This window comes from Cetorhinus maximus, chromosome 8, assembly GCF_964194155.1.
Source record: "Cetorhinus maximus chromosome 8, sCetMax3.hap1.1, whole genome shotgun sequence".
In the NCBI taxonomy this organism is placed as follows: domain Eukaryota; kingdom Metazoa; phylum Chordata; class Chondrichthyes; order Lamniformes; family Cetorhinidae; genus Cetorhinus; species Cetorhinus maximus.
Window position 1 is genome coordinate 69,964,800 of NC_135886.1, and position 23,207 is coordinate 69,988,006.

The 23,207-nt window shown below is 46.5% G+C and overlaps 1 protein-coding gene and 1 long non-coding RNA gene across 3 annotated transcripts in view; one reads left to right on the plus strand and one right to left on the minus strand.

Annotated features, from left to right (window-relative positions):
- Nucleotides 1-10,459: 10,459 nt before the first annotated feature.
- The window catches only part of cenpi (centromere protein I), a 97,207-nt gene continuing 84,459 nt past the window's right edge, over nt 10,460-23,207 (plus strand). Inside the window, exon 1 of the mRNA XM_078547012.1 lies at nt 10,460-10,629. Coding sequence (XP_078403138.1) covers nt 10,527-10,629 — 103 coding nt within the window. The 5' untranslated portion in view covers nt 10,460-10,526. The remainder of the gene's footprint in view (nt 10,630-23,207) is intronic.
- LOC144683708 (uncharacterized) overlaps nt 19,504-23,207 on the minus strand; it is a 116,946-nt gene continuing 113,242 nt past the window's right edge. The window contains exons 6-7 of one of the 2 annotated variants that reach the window (XR_013577321.1): nt 21,880-21,989; nt 19,504-19,898 (exon numbers count right to left, since the gene is read on the minus strand). This is a non-coding gene — a long non-coding RNA (uncharacterized LOC144683708). The remainder of the gene's footprint in view (nt 19,899-21,879; nt 21,990-23,207) is intronic. The other variant, XR_013577322.1, reaches the window with a different exon arrangement.

Here is a 23,207-nt window from a genome sequence, read left to right on the forward strand (position 1 = left end):
TAAAGATCTTTGGGCACATGAGGCAGGATGTCCCACAAAGTAGTGGGATATGGAGTGAAGGACTTGATTTCTTTCCTGCCGGTGCTCTGCCTCATCATTAAAACATTGTGACTCAAAGCATGATGAAACTTGATGGACAAGTTGTTGCAGTTCTAAATAATTGGTAGCAAGCTCCTCCCACTCATTAATGCCAATGCTGCTGTAATTCAAGAACTTCAGAGTGTCTTTGAAACATTTTATTTGTCCTCCCCTGGAACATTGGCCACTTTGAGAGTTGGGGAAACAGAACCTAGCTGGGTAGATGCTTTCCAGCCATCCAGAGAGTGTACAGTCAATCAAAGTTGATTTTGAGGAGTTCTGTATGAATGATTATTGAGCTGGTTTCAAGGACACCAGCATTTGTTTGATGGTCCTCCAATTGAATCTGGAGGATGTGGTGGCGACATTGCTGATTAAATTTCTCTAGTGCTTTTATGTGTCGGTGATACACAGTCCAGGTCTCACTGCAGTACAGGAGTGTGGTGACAACAACTGCTCTGTACACTAGGACTTTTGTTAACTTGCTGAGGTCTTTGTTGTCAAATACTCACTTCCGTAGTTTGTAGATGGCTGAACTGGAGCAGCTGATTGGGTGCTGGATCTCCTCATCAATGGTGGCCTTTTGAGAGAGTTGGCTGTCAAGGTATGGGAAGTGCTCAATATATTCCAGGTCCTCTCCTTCAACATTTATGTGAAATAGAATATTTGGCTAACCGGATGTGGGTTGATAAATGGGTTTTGTTGTTGTTGGAGGCCAATCATCTCAGCCCCAGGACATCATTGCAGGAGTTTCTCAGGGTTGTGTTGTAGGCCCAACCACATTCAGCTGTTTCATCAATGACTTTCCCTCCATCATATAGTCAGAAGTGGGGTTGTTCGCTAATGATTGCATAATATTCGCAATCCACAAATACTGAAGCAGTCCATGTCCATAAATGGCAAGTCCTGGACAACATTCAGGCTTGGGTAAGATAAGTGGCATGTAATCTTCATGCCACACCAGTGCCAATAAATGACCATCTCTAACAAGAGAAAATCTAAACCATCTTCCCTTGACATTCAATAGCATTACCATCGCTGAATCCTCTACTATCAATATCCTGGGGAATATCATTGACCAGATACTGAACTGGATCTGCTATATAAATACGGTGCAAGTCAGAAGCTGGGAATTCCGCAGAGCATAACTCACCTACTGCCTTCCCAAAGTCTGTCCATCATCTACAAGGCACAAGTCAGAAATGTGATGGAATACTTTCCACCTGCCTGGACCTGTGTGGCTCCAACAACACACAAGAAGCTTGACACCATCCAGGACAAAGCTGCCTACTTGATCGGCACCTCATCCACAATCTTCAACTTCACTCCCTCCATCGGCGATACATAGTGGCAGCAATGTACACCAGATACAAGGTGCACTTCAACAATCTGCCAAGACTCCTTCAACAGCACCTTTTAAACTTTTGACCTCTACAGGAAGACAAGGGCAGCAGATGCAAGGGAACACCACCATCGTCCCTTCACTGTTGCTGGTTCAAAATCCTGGAACTCCCTCCATCACAGTACTTTGGGTCTATCTGCACGAGATGGACTGCAGTGGTTCAAGAAGGTGGCTCACCGCCACCTTCTCAAGGTCAATCAGGTATGGACAGCAAATGCCAGCGATGCCCACAACCCATGAAAGAATAATAATAAAGGGAAATCACAATGATGTGGAAGAGCCATAGAGTAGTGATTTCGGGGGACTTTACCCAAATATCGATGTGGGCAATGTTAGAGTAAAGAGTAAGGAGGGGGAGGAATTTCTGAAATGTGTTCAGGAGAACTTCCTTGACCAGGTTGCTCTTGGTCTACCTGTGAAGGTGGTGTTGCTGAATCAGGTGCTGGGAAATGAGGTGGACCAAGCCGACCAGGTATCTGTGGGGAACATTTGGAGAAGAGTGATCATTGTATCATAAGGTTTAGACTAGCGATGGAGAAGAGCAAGGAACAATCTAAAGTGGAGCATTGGAAGAGGGCTAACTTCAACAGGATGAAAGCGGATCTAGCTAGAGTTAAATGGAACCAAAGATTGACAAGAAAATCTCTAACAAAGCAATGTGTAAACTTTAAGGAGACATTTCAGGTATATACATTTCAAAAACAGCGAAAGGTAAAGGAACCAAAACCAGGGCTCCTTGGATGAAGGGAGATAGAAAATATGATGAAACCTAAAAAAAGATGTATAATGTTGCAGATGAATTCTTCAAGTGAGGACCAGGCCAGATGCATTTTCCCATGCTGTGGTGAAGACTGGCTGCAGAGAAGTGGACTAAAGGTGGTTCCCCGTTCGCCGTCGAACCTGCCCTGGGGTTTAACTCCTGCATGAACCCAAACCCATCTCCTCTTCAATGTCAAGATTCTCACTAACATTTTAGATTATTGACCCTTCGTCAAAAGTTTTTGGAATGCTGAGCTGATATAAGTTAGTGTCAATCAAATGTGACACTGAATGCAGAAGATGATGTCACAGCCAATCAGTTGTAGGATAAAAAGTAAGACTGTTGTAAGGGAAGTTAGGGCTAGGAGCAAAGAGTAGGCCCGTGGAACTAGTTAAATTGTTCTTGGAGAGCTAGTATGGGCTTGACAGGCCAAATGGCTACTTTCAGAGCTGTAATGATTCTATGATCCTATGGTTCTCACATATATATCAACTTGACATCTGTCATATGGACTTTTTTTTTTTGCTTCATCTGGGCCCCCATTTCTCTGGGGAGGTCTGGCTTTGAATGGCCTACCTTTGTCCCTTGTTGAAATGTACCTCTACTGTATTCAAACCATCCCCTCTTTAAAGGCAGCCCAGTTTTGTCTGTTAACCTTTGATTTTAATTTACTTGGAACAGGTCTGTTCTCAGCCCACTGAAATTTGCCCTCCTCCAGTTAAGTATTTCTATTCTAGATTGGTGTGTGTCCTTTATCATAGTCAGTCTAAATGATATTGCGATCACAGTTTCTGAAATGTTCCCCTGCTGATACTTGACCTCATTTCCCAGAATCAGATCCAGCAATGCATCCTTCCTCATTGGGCTAGGAACATAATGTTCAAGAAAATTCTTCTGAACAAACTTCATAAACTCTTTCCCTCTCTCTGCCCTTTATACTATTACTATCGCAGTATATATTAGAACAATTAAAGTCCAACATTATCAATATTTGATAGTTTTTCCGTCTTTCCATAATTTGCCTTCAAATCTGCTCCTACATCTTTCCCACTAATTGGTAACATTTTTAATGAGAGAGTATGAGGAGCGGGGCCATTTACAGTGAGCGAGTGTGAGAGAAACAGCGGGGCCATTTGCAGTGAGCGAGTGTGAGAGGAGCGAGGCCATTTATAGCGAGAAAGTGTGAGAGAAACAGCAGGGCCATTTACAGTGAGAGTGTGTGAGAGAAGCGGGGCCATTTACAGCGAGAGAGTGAGAGAAACAGTGGGACCATTTACAGCAACAGCATGTGACAGAAACAGCGTGGTCATTTACAGCGAGAGTGTGAGAGGAATGGGGTCATTTACAGCGAGAGTGTGAGAGGAATGGGGTCATTCACAACGAGAGTATGAGAGAAACAGCAGGGTCATTTACAGGAGAGAGTGTGAGAGAAACAGCAGGGTCATTTACAGCGAGAGAGTGTGAGAGAAACAGTGTGGTCATTTACAGAGTGAGACTGAGAGAGAAACAGCAGGGCCATTTACAGTGAGTGTGAGAGAAACAGCATGGTCATTTACAGGGAGAGAGTGTGAGAGAAACAGCGTAGTCATTTACAGGAGAGAGTGTGAGAGAAACAGCATGGTCATTTACAGGGAGAGAGTGTGAGAGAAACAGCGTAGTCATTTACAGGAGAGAGTGTGAGAGAAACAGTGTGGTCATTTACAGAGTGAGACTGAGAGAGAAACAGCAGGGCCATTTACAGTGAGTATGAGCGAAACAACATGGTCATTTACAGGGAGAGAGTGTGAGAGAAACAGCATAGTCATTTACAGGAGAGAGTGTGAGAGAAACAGTGTGGTCATTTACAGAGTGAGAGTGAGAGAGAAACAGCAGGGCCATTTACAGTGAGTATGAGAGAAACAGCATGGTCATTTACAGTGAGAGTGTGGGAGAAATAGCATAGTCATTTACAGCGAGAGAGTGTGAGAGAAACAGCGGGGCCATTTACAGTAAGCGAGTGTGAGAGAAACAGCATGATCATTTACAGGGAGAGAGTGTGAGAGAAGCGGGGTCATTTACAGGGAGCGAGTGTGAGAGGAGCAGGGCCTTTAACAGTGAGAGAGTGAGAGAAGAGTGTGAGACCATTAAACAGTGCAAGATGGAGAAGAGCGCATGGACCAGCTGATTAGAGAGTAGGATTAGTGAGTATTTATAGTCTTTAAAGTAAAAGTGAGGTCTTTAGTTTGTGTTTAGATCTCTAGTCTTTTAATTCTCTTTTTCTTAAAGATAGCTTGTTAAGTATAAGATCAATACTGGTGTGTATAAAAAAAATTAAAATAAAGTATAAAGAGTGGGGATACCTGAGTAATTAATTAATAAATTGAATAAAATACAATAGCGATGGAAGGACGGATGATGTGTTGCTGCTGCAGCATGTGGGAGCTGCTGGGCACCAAGGTGATCCAGAGCGAACACATCTGTACCATTTGTTTGCAGCTCGAGGAACTTGGGTTCTGAGTTAAGGAGCTGGAGTCCGAGCTGCAGACATTGTGCCACATCAGGAAGGGGGAAAGCTATGTGGACAATTTGCTCCAGGAGGCGGTCACACTTTCCAGATTAGGTAATTCAAATTTGGTCTTGATCAGGAACAGGAGAGTGTGACTGCAGGTGAAGCAGGTGTGGGGACCTAGTGGGTAGCGTTCGAGGCCCCTGCAACTGTCCAACAGTTACAAGGTTCTTGCAAGCTGTGTGGATGAGAGTGGGGACTGTGGGGAGGATAAGCGAACTGATCACGGCACCGTGGTACAGGGAGCTATTCAAGTGAGGGGAGGAAATGGGAGCAAAGTAGTGGTAGGGGACAGTATAATTAGGGGATAGATATTGTTCTCTGCAGCTATGAGCATGAGTCCTGAAGGCTGTGTTGCCTGTCCGATGCCAGGGTTAAGGACATCTCCTCAGGCTAGAGAGGAACTTGGAGTGGGAGCGGAGGGATCAGTTGTCATCGTTCATGTTGGTACTAACAACATTGATAGGACTAGAAAGGGGGTTCTGCTGAAAGAATTTGAACAGTTAAGAGCTAAATTAAAAAACAGAACCTCCAAGATAATAATCTCGGGATTGCTACCTGAGCCACAGGCAAACTGACATAGGGTAAATAAAGTCAAGGAGTTAAATTCATGGCTCAGAGATTGGTGTGGGAGGAATGGATTTTAGTTCACGAGGCACTAGCACCAGTACTGAAGTAGAAGGGAGCTATTCTGGTGGGACGGGCTTCACATGAACTGTGCTGGGACCAGTGTCCTGGCGAACTGAATAACTAGGGCTGTAGAGAGGGCTTTAAACTAAATAAAGAGGGGGAGGGTTCTGGAGAGGGGATACGTAGGCTTACAAAGCAAAAGGATATAACAACCTTGCAGGGCAGCTATTTAGGTAATGATACCCAGAGTGTGACAGGAAGGGACAGAGTGTACAAACTTAAAAAAACAGCAGCAAATAGGGCCAAAGGGGGAAATAATGGTAAAAATGCAAAATTTATGGCCCTTTACTTAAATGCATGTAGCATTCGGAACAAAATAAATGTATAAACGGCACAAATAGATGTTACTGGGTATTATCTTATCGCCATTATGGAGACGTGGTTGCAAGGAGATCAAAGCTGGGAATCAAATATTCAGGAGTATGTGACTTTTCGAAAGGACATGCAGGAAGGAAAGGGTGGTGGGGTAGTTTTGTTGGAATTAGTATGATAGCAAGAAAGGATCTTGGATCGGAAGATGTAGAACCCATATGGGTGGAGGTAAGAAATAACAAGGGGAAGAAGACACTGATGAGAGTAATCTATAGGCCCCCTGACAGTAGCTATACTGTAGGACAGAGAATAAATCAGGAGATAATGAGGGCATGTAAAAAAGGTAGTACATTAATCATGGGTGACTTTAATCTTCATGTAGATTGGGCAAAACAAATTGGCAGAGGTAGACACGAGCAAGGATTCATAGTGTATTTGGGACAGTTTCTTAGAACAATATGTTGTGAATCCAACCAGGGATCAGGCTATTTTGGATCTGGTAATGTGTAATGAGGCAGGTTTAATAAATGATCTCAGAGTAAAGGATCCCCTAGGAAACAGTGACCATAATATGGCAGAATTTAGCATTCAGTTTGAGAATAAGAAACTTGGGTCAGATACAACTGTACTAAACTTAAATAAGGGTAATTACAATAGAATGAGGGCAGAGTTGGCTGGAGGGGACTGGGAAAGCAGTTTAGCAGAAAAGATGGTTGATGAACAATGGCAGTCTCTTAAGAAAATAGTTCATGACTCACAACAAAGATATATCCCAGTGAGGAAGAAAGATACTTGGAAGGGGGTAAACCAATCCTGGTTAACAAAGGAAGTTAATAATAGTATCAAATTGAAAGAAAAAATGTACAATGTGGCAAAGATTAGTGGTAAGCCAAAGGATTGGGAAAGTTTTAAAAACCAACAAAAGATAACCAAAAAAACAATAAAGGGGTAGGAAATAAACTTTGAGCGTAAACTAGCAAGTAATATAAAAATGGACAATAAGAGCTTCTTTAAATATATAAAAAGGAAGAGAGAGGCCAAAGTGAACACAGGCCCCTTAGAGAATGAGGCTGGGGAAATAATAATGGGGAACCAGGAAATGGCTGAGGAGTTGAATAAATACTTTGCTTCAGTCTTCACGGTAGAAGATACTAATAGCATTCCAAAAACACAAAATAATCAAGGGGCAAAAGGTGGGGGAGGAAATAAATACAATAACTATCACTAGAGAAAAAGTACTAGGGAAACTAATGGGGCTAAAGACCGATAAGTCCCCTGGACCTGATGGGTTGCACCCGAGGATATTAAAGGAAGTACCAACAGAGATAGTGGATGCACTGGTAGTAATCTTCCAAGAATCCTTAGATTTTGGAAAAATCCCAGAGGATTGGAGAATGGCCAATGTAACACCCTTATTCAAAAAGGGAGGGAGACAAAAAAACAGGTAACTATAGGCCAGTTAGCTTAACATCTGTCATTTGGAAAATGTTGGATTCTATTATGAAGGATGTAATAGCAGAACATTTAGAAATACATAATCTAATCAAGCAGAGTCAACATGGCTTCATGAAGGGGAAATCATGCCTAACAAATTTATTAGAATTCTTTGAGGAGGTAACAAGCAGATAAAGGGGAACCAGTAGATGTAATGTAGTTGGATTTCCAAAAGGCATTTGATAAGGTACCACACATAAGGCTACTTAATAAGATAAGAGCCCAAGGTGTTTGGGGTAGTATATGAGCATGGATAGAGGATTGGCTAACTAATCGAAGACAGAGAGTTGGGATAAGGGGGGCATTTGCGGGATGCCACAGGGATCAGTGCTGGGGTCTCAATTATTTACAATATATGTTAATGACTTAGATGAGAGAAGTGAATATACTATCGCCAGGTCTGCAGATGACACAAAAATAGGTGGGAAGGCAAGTGGTGAGGATGATACAAGGAGTCTACAGAGGGATAAAGACAGGTTAAGTGAGTGGGCAAAAACTTGGCAGATGGAAAAAATGTGAGAAAATGTGAAGTTATGCACTTTGGCAGGAAGAATAGAGGAGCTGAATATTATTTAAACGGAGAGAGACTACAGAAGGCTGCAGCACAGAAGGATTTGGGAGTCCTTGTGCATGAATCCCAAAAAGCTAACATACAAGTTCAGCAGGTAATAGGGAAGGCAAATGGAATGTTGGTCTTTATTTCAAAGGGAATGGAGTATAAAAATTGGGAAGTCTTGCTAAAACTATACAAGGCACTAGTTAGGCCATACTTAGAATACTGTGAACAGTGTTGGTCCCCTTACCTAAGGAAAGATCTACTGGCATTGGAGGCAGTCCAGAGAAGGTTCGCTACATTGATCCCGGTTATGGAGGGACTTTCTCATGAGAGGTTGAGCCTGTACTCATTGGGAGTTTAGAAGAATGAGAGACGACCTTATTGAAACACATAAGATTCTTAGGGGGCTTGACAGGTTAGATGCTGAGAGGTTGTTTTCCTTTGTGAGAGAGTCTAGGACCAGAGGGCATAATCTCAGAGTAAGGGGGCACCCATTTAAGACAGATATGAGGAGGAATTTCTTCTCTCAGAGGGTAGTGAATTTGTGGAACTCTTTACTGCTGAGGGCTGTAGAGGCTGGGTTATTAAGTATATTCAAGGTTGAGTTGGACAGATTTTTAATCAGTAAGGGAATCAAGTAAGGGAATCAAGGGTTATGGGGAAAAGGCAGGAAAGTGGAGTCGAGGATTATCAGACCTGCCACGATCTCATTGAATGCTGGAACAGACTCGATGGGCCGAATGGCCTACTTCTGCTCCGACGTCTTATGGTCTTATATGATTGCTGGAAGCTGGATTTTTAGATTCCAGGCTTTCCATCTACAATATTTATTCAGTTTGTTTTTCTTTTGCTCCTGTCCATCAGTTTTCGCTCAATGATGAGACACTACGCATGGGCCCCAGTTATGCCTGTCTCTTTATGGGGTAGGTGGAACATTCCTTGTTCTAGTCCTACTCAGGCCCCCTCCCACAACTCTTTCTCCAGTACATTGATGACTGCTTCGGTGCCGCTTCATGCTCTCGTCTGGATCTGGAAAAATTTATTAATTTTGCTTCCAATTTCCACCCCTCCATCATTTTCACGTGGTCCATCACTGACATTTCCCTTCCCTTCCTTGACCTCTCTGTCTCAATTTCTGGTGATAGACTGTCCACCAATATTCATTACAAGCCTACCGACTCCCATAGCTACCTCGACGACAGCTCCTCACACCCCGCTTCCTGTAAGGACTCCATCCCATTCTCTCAGTTCCTTCTACTCTGTTCTGATGATGTCACTTTCCAAAACAGTTCCTCTGACATGTCTTCCTTCTTCCTTAACCGAGATTTTCCGCCCACGCTGGTTGACAGGGCCTTCAGCCGTGTCTGGCCTATCTCCTGCGCACCTGCCCTCACACTTTCTTCTCCCTCCCAGAACCATGATAGGGTCCCCCTTTGTCCTCACTTATCGCCCCACCAGCCTCCACGTTCAAAGGATCATCCTCCGCCATTTCCGCCAACTCCAGCATGATGCCACTACCAAACACATCTTCCCTTCATCCCCCTGGCGGCTTTCCACAGGATCGTTCCCTCCGGGACACCCTGGTCCACTCCTCCATCACCCCTTACACCTCAACCCCCTCCCATGGCACCTTCCCATGCAACCACAGAAGGTGCAACACCTGCCCCTTTACTTCCCCCCTCCTGACCGTCCATGGCCCCAAACACTCCTTTCAAGTGAAGCAGCACTTCACTTGCACTTCCCTCAATTTAGTCTACTGCATTCACTGCTCCCAATGCGGTCTCCTCTACATTGGAGAGACCAAACACAGACTGGGTGACCGCTTTGCGGAACACCTTTGGTCTGTCCGCAAACATGACCCAGACCTCCCTGTCGCTTGCCATTTCAACACACCACCCTGCTCTCATGCCCATATGTCCGTCCTTGGCCTGCTGCAATGTTCCAGTGAAGCTCAACGCAAACTGGAGGAACAGCACCTCATCTTCCGACTAGGCACTTTGCAGCCTTCCGGACTTAATATTGAGTTCAACAATTTCAGATCATCCCCACCCCCTTTCCAATCCTCTTTTTTCCAATAATTTATCATTTTTTTACACTATATTTTTTCTTCCCCTTCATTTTTACATTTATTTCGATCTATTGTTTCATCTCCACCTTTTAGCCCATTTTGATCCCTTCCCCGCAATCCACCCGCACTAGGGCCATCTGCCACTAGCTTGCTTCCCTTAATGTCACCATTAGCACATCCTTTAGATAATATCACCACCATCAACACCCCTTTGTTCTTTTGTCTATGACATCTTTGGCAGTCTCTTCTTGGCCTCCACCTATCACTGGCCCTCTATCGAGCTCTCCTGCCCCACCCACTTCTACCAGCTTATATTTTATCTAATTTCTTTATGCCTTAGTTCTGATGAAGGGTCATACGGACTCGAAACGCCAACTGTGTCCATCTCCGCAGATGCTGTCAGACCTGCTGAGTTTTCCCAGATATTTTTGTTTTTGTTCTTGTTCACTACCTTTCTATGTTCCACACCATCAGCTTCTTCTGTCAGCTGCCTTTGTTCTCAGTGCGCATGCTCGTAGCTCGTTCGCCCCGCCTCCTAACCGTGATGCGCAGGCGCTAACGGTTGACCGGAGGCGCGCCCGCGCTAGTTTGAATGTTCTGCCGATTTGTTTTCTGGGTGAGATGGAACGGGTAGCAAGAGTGAGTGGGAGGGCGAAGGCTCGGTCGAGAGCGGCTAGTGACGACCTGGAGTCCTTGCAGCAGGCGGTTGATTACTTTACTTCAGGTGAGTGCGGGGAGCGGCGGCTTTATCAAACTTGTCATTGTGAAGAGGGTAATAAAGTCAGACATCGGTTTCAGTGCGGCCCTGCTCCGGGGTTGCTGTGTCCCTGAATGAATGGAGCCTTAGGGCTGAAGGGTGGGGGTGAAGTGCGCAGGCAGTTGTAAATACGGTCAAGATCTTGAAATTGATTTTTCGGGGCATGAGGGACCTGGTAAGGGTCGGGCTGATAACAATGAGTAAAGGCACAAGCTGTGATAAGTCAGGATATGTTGCAGCTTTGAAAGGCGAAAAGGCAAAGAGATGTTTAAAGAAATTGATCCTCCAGAAGTAGTCAAAGGCAAGGAATCTTTGCAACGATGAGGGAGATAAAAGCTGAGACATTATATTGGTGATGTACTGGATTTGTGAAAAGGAGCAAGACATGGGATCAAATAAAATGTTGAGTTTCTGTACCATCAAACTTAGCGTGAGATGGCATTTGATAGGATTACAGAAATATTATGTTGGGCAAGGATGACTTCACTTTTGTCTATGTGAAGCTGGTTTTATTCATTCAAGACCACAGGCAGGAGTGTCATTTTTGATTCACATTTAAATGGAACCACTAGAGAGCAGTGCCAAAGTGCATTGTCAAGGAGAATTGTTGAAGATGGCTAGAGTGATTAGTGGTATTGAAGAGGGTTGGGAAGAGCAATAAGCTCTGCTGATTAACGCGTGATATTTGTTACTTGGATCAGAGTGGTATGTGCTGTGGTTGAGGATGATACCAGGTTATAGGATTACAAGTAGGGACTGGTAGCTACATAATTGGAAGGCAATGGTGTCTTCCAGGACTTTAGAGGAAAAGGAAGATTGTAGGGTGGGCAGTAATTGCAAAAATGAGTGGGGTTTAAATATTTTTTTAATGACGAGGATTACAGCTTTTGGGATAATGCTAGAAGACAGTAATAAACTAGAAATATTGACGAGATTGAGGAGAAGGAATGGTGTGATCATGAGCTGAGGGGGGAAGTGATTAAGAGAATATAACATGAGCTTCGTGGTCATGATGAGTGTAGTGATGATAGTGGTAAGATTGGGAGGAAACTATGGAATAAGAGCTGATGAGAGGAATGAAGCTCAATGTTGAGTGGATAGCTGGGGCTGGAGGTAGCTTTGATTTCGAAGTCTTGGTTTCTTGCAATCCGCTTTTGAAGAGGAGGGAGTAAGTATGGGAGTGTTGGTCAAGAGAACAGAAGCTTGGAGTTGCTTCTTGTTATGACATAACAGATGATGTGTGTCAGGCGGATCAAGTCCATGAGGGAAACTTGATCACATGGTCGCAACTGTTTTGCAATTTACATTTTATTTCGAGATGTGCGTCCTGAATTCAGAAGTAATAAGGCTACCATGACTTCAGAGGTTTTTAAAAAACTAAATTAAACATTTATTAACAAAAAAGATTTCAAGTACATATATTGGTCTGCAAATTACTTATATACTAACTCCTAAAACCGCTAATTAATCTGACTCCCAGTTACACCTCTGTTAAGGCAACAGTAAAATCAAATGGATTTAAACGGACCCAGGCTAAGCAACACAATACCCTGGATAGGAGAATTCAAAGTGAGTTTTCTCAGCTTCGGTTCCTGTAGACAGCAACTTGATGCACAGAGGCTGGAGACTTTTCACACTTGTTAGATCTTAGAATGCCTTCTCCTGACACACAGCCTCATCTCCTTTATAAACTCTCTTAGAGTCAACCAAAAAAACTAAATTAACAAAATGAGGGACAAGATAAACACAGCCCCTAAAGTAGGGTAACTGTAAAACCAAAGACAAAGTTTAAAGTAAACTTACAAACATCAAATCAAAATGTGATTAAGGGGGTTGATAAAACACCCCAGTCCCCTCAGTGCCCACCAGGCACGGAAGACCTCGACGGTGCTGGCAGGCACTGTGTGCTCCCGCTCCAGGGACACCAACTGTGAACATAGCCGCGGAAGAGGGGCAGACAGTCGGGTCGGACGACCCCCTCGATCACCCGCTGCCTGGACCTGTTAATGGCTAACTTGGCCAGGCCCAGGATCAGATTCACGAGGAGGTCCTGCTCCCTCTTGGACCCCTTCCGCCCTGGGTGCCCGTAAATCAGGAGTGTGGGTCTGAAGTGCAAACAAAACATTAATAAAAGGTTCTTTAAATAACTGAAAAGGGAGTGCAGCCTACAACAACCGACGTAAGCATGGTCCATGGACTCCACAAGACCGCAAAAAGGGCAGGTATCTTGGGAGTCTGTGAACCGACACATCCTACAATTGTATGGGACTGCTGCATGCAATTCCTTCCATCCCAGGTCCCCGATGGAAAGCGGGAGGACACCTCCATAGAGGGCCCCCCCAACGGGACCTCCGCAGCAAGGCACGCCAAGGCGTGTCCGGACGAGGGCATGGAAGTGAAGGGTGTGCAGCAGCAGCCTGTACAGGAAACCCCTCTGCGCCGTGCTAAAGGGCACGGAGGGCATTTCCGCGAGGTGGCTCGGGTTGTGGGGCACCGGCTCCCGAGGGAGGCTTCGGGGCTCAGGGCCAATGTGGAATTCCATCTGAACAGGGGTACGCTTAGACGGAAGACCACCTCAAGGCCCAGTATAACATCGGGGCCGAGCACAACCGTCCTAAGGTCTCGAATGGCATTGGCTGCGAGCCGGACGTCCACAGATGCGCGATGCGCCAACTCCTGTGGAAGCATCCAGCCCACTCCTCTGCCACCCAGCACGACCCCGATCCTGGTCACTTCGGCAGCCACAGCCCTCCTCTCCGTCAGCCACTGAAACGGACGGAAGGGCGGATTCCTGAGCAGTGGCTCTCTGACGAGAGCTGCTACTCCTGACGGGGGAGAGCTATGTCGCGAGGTGACCATGTTCCAGACTTTGATCAGGTCCTGGTAAAAGACGGGCAAAACCTGCAAGGAGCCACGAAGGCCCCTCTAGTCTACAAACAGAAGCTGCACGTCATAATTCAGGCCGTGCACCTGGTGGAAGAAATACGTCGCCAGGGCAACCATTTCGGAGGGGGCTCGACGTAAAGGTATCGCTGCAGGGACTGAAGGCGGATGGTCGCCACCTGGGAGCGTAGGCATACCAGCGCCTGACCGCCCTCCACAAGCATGAGACTCAGAACCTCAGCAGCGACCCAGTGCAGCCTTTTGTCCCAGAAGAAGTCGATGAGCATTTTCTGGGCTTTTGTGACAAAGTCTGGGGGAGGGGTCAAAGTGACCAGCCGGTACCACAGCATGGCTGCAATCAGCTGGTTTATGACCAGAACTCGACCCCGGTAAGACAGCACTCGGAGCAGTCCTGTCCAGCGCCGCAGGCGAGTGGTGACTTTGGTCCCCAGCTCCTGCCAGTTCGCCAGCCAGGATTCCTCAGCAGATGAACCTCCAGGTAGAGGAGGCTGGTCCTGCTCCAGGTGAAAGGCCTGAGCTCCTCGGGTAGGGGATCCATTTGCCACGGACCAACCAGGAGTCCAGAACACTTATCCCAGTTGATCCTGGCAGAAGACGTGGCAGAGTAGACCTCCTGGCACTCATGCATCTTCCGCAGGTCAGCCGGGTCACTAAACATGAGGAGCAGGTCATTGACATAAGCCGAAAGGACCACCCTGATGCCCGGCCCGCGCAGAACCAATCCCGACAACCTCCTCCGCAAGAGGCGCAGGAAAGGCTCCACGCAAATAGAATACAATTGGCCAGACAGGGGGCAGCCTTGACGCACCCCTCTCTCAAAGCGAAGGGGTGCCGTCAGGGACCCGTTAACCTTCACTAGACACTCTCTGGCAGCGTATAGAAGTCGGATCCGGGCGACAAAATGCATCCCGAACCCAAATGCTCGCAGAGTCCCGAATAAGTATTCGTGATCCACCCTGTCGAACGCCTTCTCCTGGTCAAGAAACAGGACGGTGCTTGACAGACCAGCCCTCTGGGGAAAATGAATGGTGTCCCGGACCAGATGAATATTGTTGTAGATGGTACGTCCCGTGTAGGACTGGTCAGGGTGGATCATGTGGTCCAGCACGGTGTCAAGGCGAGAAGCCATGGCCCTGGCAAAAATTTTGTAATCCGTGCTGAGGAGGGAGACTGGGTGCCAGTTTTTAAGGAGGCGGAGACCCCCCTTACGCAGCAGGGTAATAATTGCCCTGCGCCACGTAAGGGCCATCTCCTCAGTTGCAATACTCTTCCCCCAGGACCCCCGCGTAGTCGCGTCCCAAAACGCCCTGAAGAACTCCATGGTCAGCCCGTCCAGCCCCACAGATTTGCCCCTGGAGAGGTTGTTGAGGGCGCCGGTCAGCTCCCTCAGATTTATAGGGGAGTCAAGCTTTCCAGTGCCCTCTGGGCCGACCTGCGGCAGGTCCTCCCACAAAACTCTGTGAGCATCCTCGCTGAACTGATCCGGAGAGAACGGGGCAGTGTCGTCGTCTCGAGCAATGGCCCTGATGCCCTCCGGATCCGAGACAAGGGATCTGTCGTCGGCCAGCAGCGTAAGGAGCTGCTGACAGACCCCGTGCCTTTTTTCCAGCGAGAAGAAGAAGGGGGAGCTGCAGTTCAGGTCCTGGAGGAACCGGATCCGCGACCTCACGTAGCGAGGCGAGACCCGACAAGTTGCAGGTCCCGCAGCGCGCCCTTTTTCTCATCGTACACCAACCACAGGGCCGGGTCCGCGTCAAGCTGACGGAGACGTGCCTCCAGGTCGAGCACTTCCTTCTCCAACTCCTCAACCCTGGATTTCCGCATCTTTGTCGACCCCCTCGCACACTTCTGACAGAAGATGCGGACGTGAGCCTTGCCCAAGTCCCACCATAACCTCAAGGAGAGGAAGCCTCCCCGCTTCTTTCTCCAGCTGGCCCAGAAACGACGGTACGAGCCCAAGAACTGCTCATCCTCCAGCAACAGATTGTTAAAGTGCCAGTACGCGGACCCCGTCCAAGCGCAGAATGGAGCGAGCTCCGCCCACACCAGACGGTGGTCCGTGCACGGCACCCACCGTACAGCAGCCGACGGAACGCAGGACACGTACGCCTTTGAAAGGTAAAGGCGGTCGAGTCTGGACGCTCCGACACGAAAGTGAAAACGCTGGAGTCGGGATGGAGATTTTGCCAGATGTCCACCAAGTCGAAGGATCCGACCAGTCCCGCAACTTACTCACACCTAGTGTGCGGTGCTGGGTACCGTGACAGTCCCGGACCTTGAGGGTACAGTTGAAATCCCCCCCCCCAAAGATAATGCACTCGCCCGCGTCGATGGAGCCCAGATGAGTGGACACTTCCTCAAAGAAGTTCGCTTGCTGCTGCGAGCCCAGGGGAGCGTACAAGTTCACAGAGTGAAGCGTCGCGCTCTCCAGGTGCATAGCAAGGTGCAGCAACCGGCCTGGCACTGGCTCCTTGACCCCCAAGACCTCCGGCTGAAAATGTGGGGCCAACAAGATAGCCACCCTGCTGCAATTGGAGGCGAGGTGACTCATGTAGACCCCCCCTCGTCACTCCAAGAGCTACGTAGCTTTGTCTCCTGGAACGGTATGGGTTTCCTGCAGGAAGCACACCGCATACTTTCCGTCCAGGAGGACCGAGAAGTTCTGGAACCTGCGCTGTGCGTCCCTGCTGCCATGGATGTTGAGGCTGGCTATGGTAGTCTTCATTGTCAGAAATATATGCTACCATCACCTGAAATAAAAGCAGAGGACTTTATTTTTAAGTCTTCCTCTCCTTCAGGCCCCCAGTGAGAAACGTGTGGACCCTCCTCTTAGCGTTCCGGTCCAGCGCAGGAGCCTTGAGGGCCTCGCGGGCGGACGAGAACACGAGGAAAAGAATGCCACTGGTCCAGGGCCGACTAGACCCTGTCTCATCGACCGCGATTACTCGCTAAGAAATCCTGGAGATCCCTAATGGGGATGAGGGGAGAGTCGGTAGGGGGCACCAGGGGACCCACCATCTCACCCGACAACAACTCCAAGTCGTCCCCGGTGCTCACCACCGAAACTCTGTCCTCCTCCAGGCTGTTGCCTCCAGCTTCCAACCCCTCCCTCGTATTGAGTATGGTGGCTGGTTCGGAGCTGCCAGTCGGTTCCACCTCCACCTCAATCCCACCCCCAGGATCAAGGGCAGAAGGGGCCTCTCTGGTCTCCTCTTGGGGATTTGGGTCAGAGGGCGGCAGCGGCTCAGATCCCCGCTCCCTCCCGGGCACCGGGGCACCTGGTGAGTCCGGAAAGAGCTCCGGGCCTAAGATGGTGGTGCCCAGTGCTAAACATTGGGAGGGAGCAGGGTGGCCTTCCTCGCTGCCACCACCCAGTGACCCAGTTATTGGGGCCATGAAGGGACAGCTGCAGTCCCCTGGCGGGCCAGATGACATCTTGCAGGTATAGATTGGGTCGGAGTGGGGCACCGCCTCAAGGGCGGCACCCTCACCGACCCCCGAGGGCCCTGCTCAGGGGGCTGCAGCAAGGGAACGGGTGTTTGATTTTCTCCCAGAGGGCAGAGCGAGGACTTAAAGGGTGGAGACACCACCACCTCCTCACTAGGGGAGGGGACGCAACGAACCTCATGGGTCGGAATGTGGTTTGAAGGTAAGGCAGCTGGAGCAAAGGAGGAAAGAGAAAAATTGAGCAAAATTGGAAGGAAAGTAAGGAGGTGGAGGCGCTGAGGTCGGTTGCAGTTATTTCATGTCTGCTGGTAGAACAGGAACAACAAATTTAGCAGGAACATAGTTGTTTTAATAAAAGTGCAAATGGAAATAAAGTGGGTAATAATGATGGTTAACCAGAAACAAGGAAGGGCTCCCAGGGAGTGGTGGAGGGGAGGGGGAAGTAGGAAGATCTTGGAAGGGGAAGTGTGAACATTTATCAGTAAGTCAGAACAGATGTAGTCTATTGGGAAGAGGTAGACCTGGAATGATCAGAGTCGAAGATATCCTCCCTGGAGCTAATCTTGAAGATGACAAAAATTCATGAAGGTGACTCTGAGGCTGGAAAGGTGATCTGAAGCTGATTAGTAGAATTGTGATTCAAGGCAGATTGGGGATTGGTGATCCAATGTTAATACATCTTGATGGAAGGGCAGGAATCGCAAGAAGACAGAAAATCAGGTTTGCTTGTGAAGAGGCTATTCCATTGATGTAGTTGTATTATGCTGAACAATGGGATACAATATCCTGTACAAGTTGATGTTTTAACTAGGCAGACACATAACTGAATCAAAATGTTTTTTTATATTTAGTGAATTGAATGATTGGTAACTTGAGTCAATTTTCTTCTTTCCATTTTTTTGTGCCCTGCAGTTTTACTGCGCTTTTACGTTAGAATGTTTAATCCATTTTATTAAAAATAAGACCAGGTTTAATTTTTAACTGTACCAATAATGATAATAATAATAATACCTGTCTGCTGATGTCGGGGTTCTCAACCTTTTCGCTTCTGAGGACCCCTTCCATGTTCTAAAACTTTCATGATCTCCCCCCCCCCAACCTGTAACATTAGTATTTTTCCTGAATAAAAATTAGTTATGCATTTTAACAAAGAAGCAGCACAAGCATGATGAGCCAGTTGGCCTCTTTCTGTGCTCTGAGACCTATGTACCAACGCGATGGATCACCTTTCAGCTGTGTGTATAAATTATAGCAGCTGTCATTCTGTTCTCCTGGAAGAACTACTTTCTGTCATGTAACAATATCATGAATCCATTTATAAAGAGCAGGTATATGTTTTTGGTATAAATCCAGAAGAGGAATCCAACCCACCTGATATCTCAACAAAATAGAAATGTGTGAGCCAGAAGCAGCATATTATTTGGTGATAATCCTTGAACATTCCCCATGCCAAGCACCGAAATCTCGAGCAACAGTAGACCTTTCAATGTTTTAATTCCAAATAATATTTATGCAAATATTAGATGAATTCTGACATTTTATGGTCAGAATGTAAATATTGGGGAGGAATAATTGATTTGTAGTTCAGTTATTTAACCATATTCATCTGTATGGTTTCAAATTCTTAAAATTCACTAGTTTTTCTTAGAAATCTATCAGCAAAAGGTTGTGTCAACATGTTTTACAGGATTCTGAATGTTTCCATTTATTTGCTGAAGATATGGCAAGCAAGGAGTGTCTAATGAATTCATTCACTTTTGTAAATATAGGAGGCAGGGGGTGGATATAGTGGGGGAACCGGATGGCTCGCGATAGTGAGTGGTCAGTGGGGGGTGGGGCGGGAGGTCTTTGGGAGCGTACAGAGTGTGGGGTTTGGATGGTCAGTGGGGATGTCGGGTCGGGGGGGGTTTGGGTGGTCAGTGGAGGGGGTAGGATGGATCAGTGGGTTAGGTGGTCTATGGTTGGTGGATTAGGAAGGATCGGGGGTAAGGTGGTCACTGGAGGGGTTAGGATGGATCAGCTGGTCACTGGTGGGTGTCGGGTCGTCAGTAGGGGGTTGGGTAGGATGGATCAGAGCGTTGGGTGGTCTGGAGGTGGGGACGGAGAGTAGGATGGATTGGGGATAAGGTGGTCAGTGGTGGGGGTAGGATGGGCCAACTGGTCATTGGGTGGGGTAACTGGGAGTGCAGGAGGATATTCAGAGATTGGGGATGTAGTCAGGGGGATTGGGTGGATGGGAGGGTATTCGGGGGGTGGGGGTTAGTCAGGCGGATCGAGGGGAAGGGTAGACGGAGGTTCCAATGCGGGATCGAGGTGTGGGGGTGGCCATACTATAGTTACTTCTATGGCTTGGGGAAATGAGTTCATTGGCCAACAGAACTCTAACTGCAAGCTTTCCTATGTTCTCATCAATTATTGCTTGCAATCAATAACGGGGAGAGATTGATGTAAGAATAAACAGTGATGGTTTATTGAGACATAAGGCAGAGCACCAGATCATACGCGCTTACTCAGAAACCTCCAGAACTAGACTTACAGTTACCAGTTGCCTGCGCTGTACAGTGATTTGTCAGTGCTGTCGCATGATCAATATACTTCCCTTCTCTTAAAAGGACAGGGTACCTCACTTTACCACATCCCTCCCCCTTTACTTAAAAGTACAACTAACAAGCTTAAAACACATCAATTACTTACACAATAACTATTTACAAGTCAAGTCTCTCAGGAGGCCTTCTTTGACGGGTTGAGCGTCGTAGCCCAACAACCTCAGCTGGTGTTTCCGAGATCACCTTTTCCGGGGCAGTTGCCCGCTATGTCCCTCAGCGGATGATTTCACCATCTTCCAGATGCAGACCCGTTCACTCCTGCTGCCCCTCCCCTCCAAGCTGAAACAGATAAAGGGCAACAAGCACAAAGCAATACAGTGATGAGCTACATGATGTATGAGGAGAAAGAAGAAAAGGAAAATAAAATGTATTTCCGAGGACTGTCAATAATTTCTCTTTTTCTTTCTGTGTGTCCTTTTCTTGGTAGCACTGACCCATATCTCTGTCTTCTCTTTAATTTTGCTAATGGCTGAACTAGACTCAGATGTGAGCTGAATGTGAATGAGCTCAGTAGTTGGGTTTTTGACAGCTCTTCTGAGAATTCAGGGCCTTCTAGCTTTAAAACTTCAGGGCTTTTACATAGCAGCTGCTTCAGCTATTCCAATTCTTTCCTATTCTCATTAATAGTATCCTGGAGAATCGCACATCGTTGCCCCTTTTCAGCTAATTTGTTCCTTAACTTGGCCAGAGACAGGCTTAACACTTCCTTTTCTTCTTTATATCTTTTTTGTGGCCCAAATTAGAGCTGATTGAATTTTGTAGCGCATGAAAGCCCTTCAGTAGATTTTCCATTTCCTTTCGAAGGATGCTGACTTCAGCTTGAACTCTGTCCCAGTGTAACACTTCTACGGCTTCTCCCATTGGGTCTGCGTACTCATTTTTTCTTGCAACAACACTTCTGGTTTCAAATTGGGAACTTAGTGGGTCCTCAGGATTTGTCTCTCCCAGCCAGTTCCTTCCAAGGAGACTCGGTCCCCTGACTGACATTACAAATGGGGGTGATTTTGCAGACCGTCCCTCATACTGCACCTTGACCTGACATACCCCTTTTACATTTATTTCTTTGCCTGTGTATGACCTCAGCTTTGTGTCTGAAACTTCTAATTTCAAAAGATGGGTTCCCTTACTCAGATATCTAAATGGTCCATTGACAGACCATCAACGCTCCCGTATCAATTTCCATCTTAATGGATTATCTGTTAACTGTAATAACTACTTGGATTGGCTCAGTTCTACCCACTTTGAGGTTATCTAACGAATGGCTGACTGATTCTATTTCTTCTGGCTCTTCCATGAGGCATATTTCACGATTTTTCCATCTGCCTTTACAGTGTTGTTTTTGTCTTTCTCTGCAGTGCCGCATTTTGTGGCCGTAGCAATAGCAGAAAAAGCACTCGACTTGTTTGAATTGCCGTTCGCTCACTGGAGGCCTGGATGTATTTCTCTCTTTCATTTTGTGGGTTTTTACTGCAGTACTGTTGTTTTCAGTGGTCTGGAGCTAGACAGCGTTTCCTGCCTTTCCGTGGAGTACAAAGTTTTTGCGCCTTTTGTTGCCTGATTGTCCCGCTCGACCAGATGGAAGGCGCCATATTGTGTATCTTTTATAACTTCGGAATTTCTAACAACTGTCCATCATGGTAACTAATTCTAATTCCTTATTGAAGGCTAGACTAGGTTCGGCTAGCAAAAGCCTTTGGATGGTATCATCTCCAATTCCGCACACCAGCCGGTCTCTCAACATATCACACTAATGGACCTTCCGAATTCACAATGCTCAGTTAATGCCTTTAAAACGGCCATGTAGTCAGCAATTGTCTCCTCCAGAAGCCTGTTCTTTGAAATAAACTTGAAGCGTTCATAGTAATTGAGAGCTTTGGTCTCAGGTGGCTCTGTACAATTTTTATTAACTCATCAAAAGTCTTTGTGTTTGGGGCGCAAGATGACGTAAGGCTGCAGATCAGCCTGTGTGTTTTGCTCCCACATGAGGACAAAAGAATCGTCCTCTTCTTCTCCTCCCCTGCGATGTTGTTAGCAGTAAAAAAGAACAGTAGACTTTTGACATACTGGGACCAGTCACCTGAAATGGGGTCGAATGGATCGACACACCTGAACTGCGGCATCCTGAACGACTGCAAGGGGACTGCACTTCTGATTGGCTTTCCAGGTAATGAAGAATTTAGGTGTTTGGCTTATCATGGAGCCGCCCTCTCTCTAGGGTCTCTCATAAGTTTCTGTCCATAGCCATTTTTCATGTATTTACCTTTTTAAATATATTGCCGCTTCTTTTAAAAACACTCTGCAGCTGTCCACTTTTTTCTGCTTGGTTTCGCGCTCTTTTTGAGTTTTGGTAGGATCCCTGCGATCGTGATTCTGCAGGATTTAAAAAAAAATTTTAAACTTCAGCACTGCTTTCTGCTCCCAATGCCGGCTGTCGCCTATTTTATAAGATTAGCACAGATGCTCTTTCCAGTGCTTTGTTCACCTGTCTTGAAATTTATTTTCTTTTATTCTCTATCCCATCCTTGTCGCCACTTTTATGTCTTTGGTAAATGAATTCGTTGGCCAACAGAACTCTGACTGCAAGCTTTCCTCTGTTCTCATCAATTGCTGCTTGCAATCAATAACAGGGAGAGATTGATGTACGTATAAACAGTGATGGTTTATTGAGACATAAGGCAGAGCCCCAGATCATACTTGCTCACTCAGAAACCTCCAGAACTAGACTTGCAGTTACCAGTTGCCCACACTGTACAGTGATTCGTCAGTGCTGTCACATGATCTTTTCACTTGCATTCTCTTAGAGGGCAGGGTACCTCAATTTACTACAGTTACCCAGGTGTTAGAAGTGGTTTTAATTCTTCTAACTTTTTCTGGGTAACTTCTGCTAAGACAATTGGAATCATCCCAAGTCTCCGATTTAAACCAGAGTATTGGATGGTTCCCAATGTAGGGTAATTGTCCATCCACCCATCTGAAGTTTGAACTTCCTGGACAATTCCTGTGCAGTCCTTGCATGTGGACGTCGGTGGGGGTGTCCCAGTGTATCTTCTGGGATACCTCCGGGGTACGACCTTCTGGAGATTGGAAGTTTTGGGCCATCGTGTGTGATCAATAACCTACAACTTTAAAATGATTGATAGTTACCATATAACACTCAAATCTTCTTCACCAATTAGATGTATACTCAAATCTCCCTGCTTTATGGTCTCACAATGATCAATTAGGATTCCAGTTCTCGTGTCTGAAAACTCCTTGAAACACCAAACCTGGCGAACTGAACATCTTAATAGTTGTGAACCAAATGGGATGAAGCAAAAGTAGGACTGACCATTTGAGTAGATGGTTTGCGACTTTAAAGCAGAAAATTATGCTTTCAGCCTGTGGTTTATTTAACCAGGGCTCAATATTCATAATATCAAGAAATGTGATGCTGTTATTTCAGATCAAACATATCCATGTTGGCTGCATCTTCAGAGAGAGATCAAGCAAGTTGCACTCCAATGTCTGTTAGGCTATCTCCATGAAATCAATACATTGACTTTGCAATCCATTTTAAATCCTGGCAACTCACTATCACGTTACATGGAC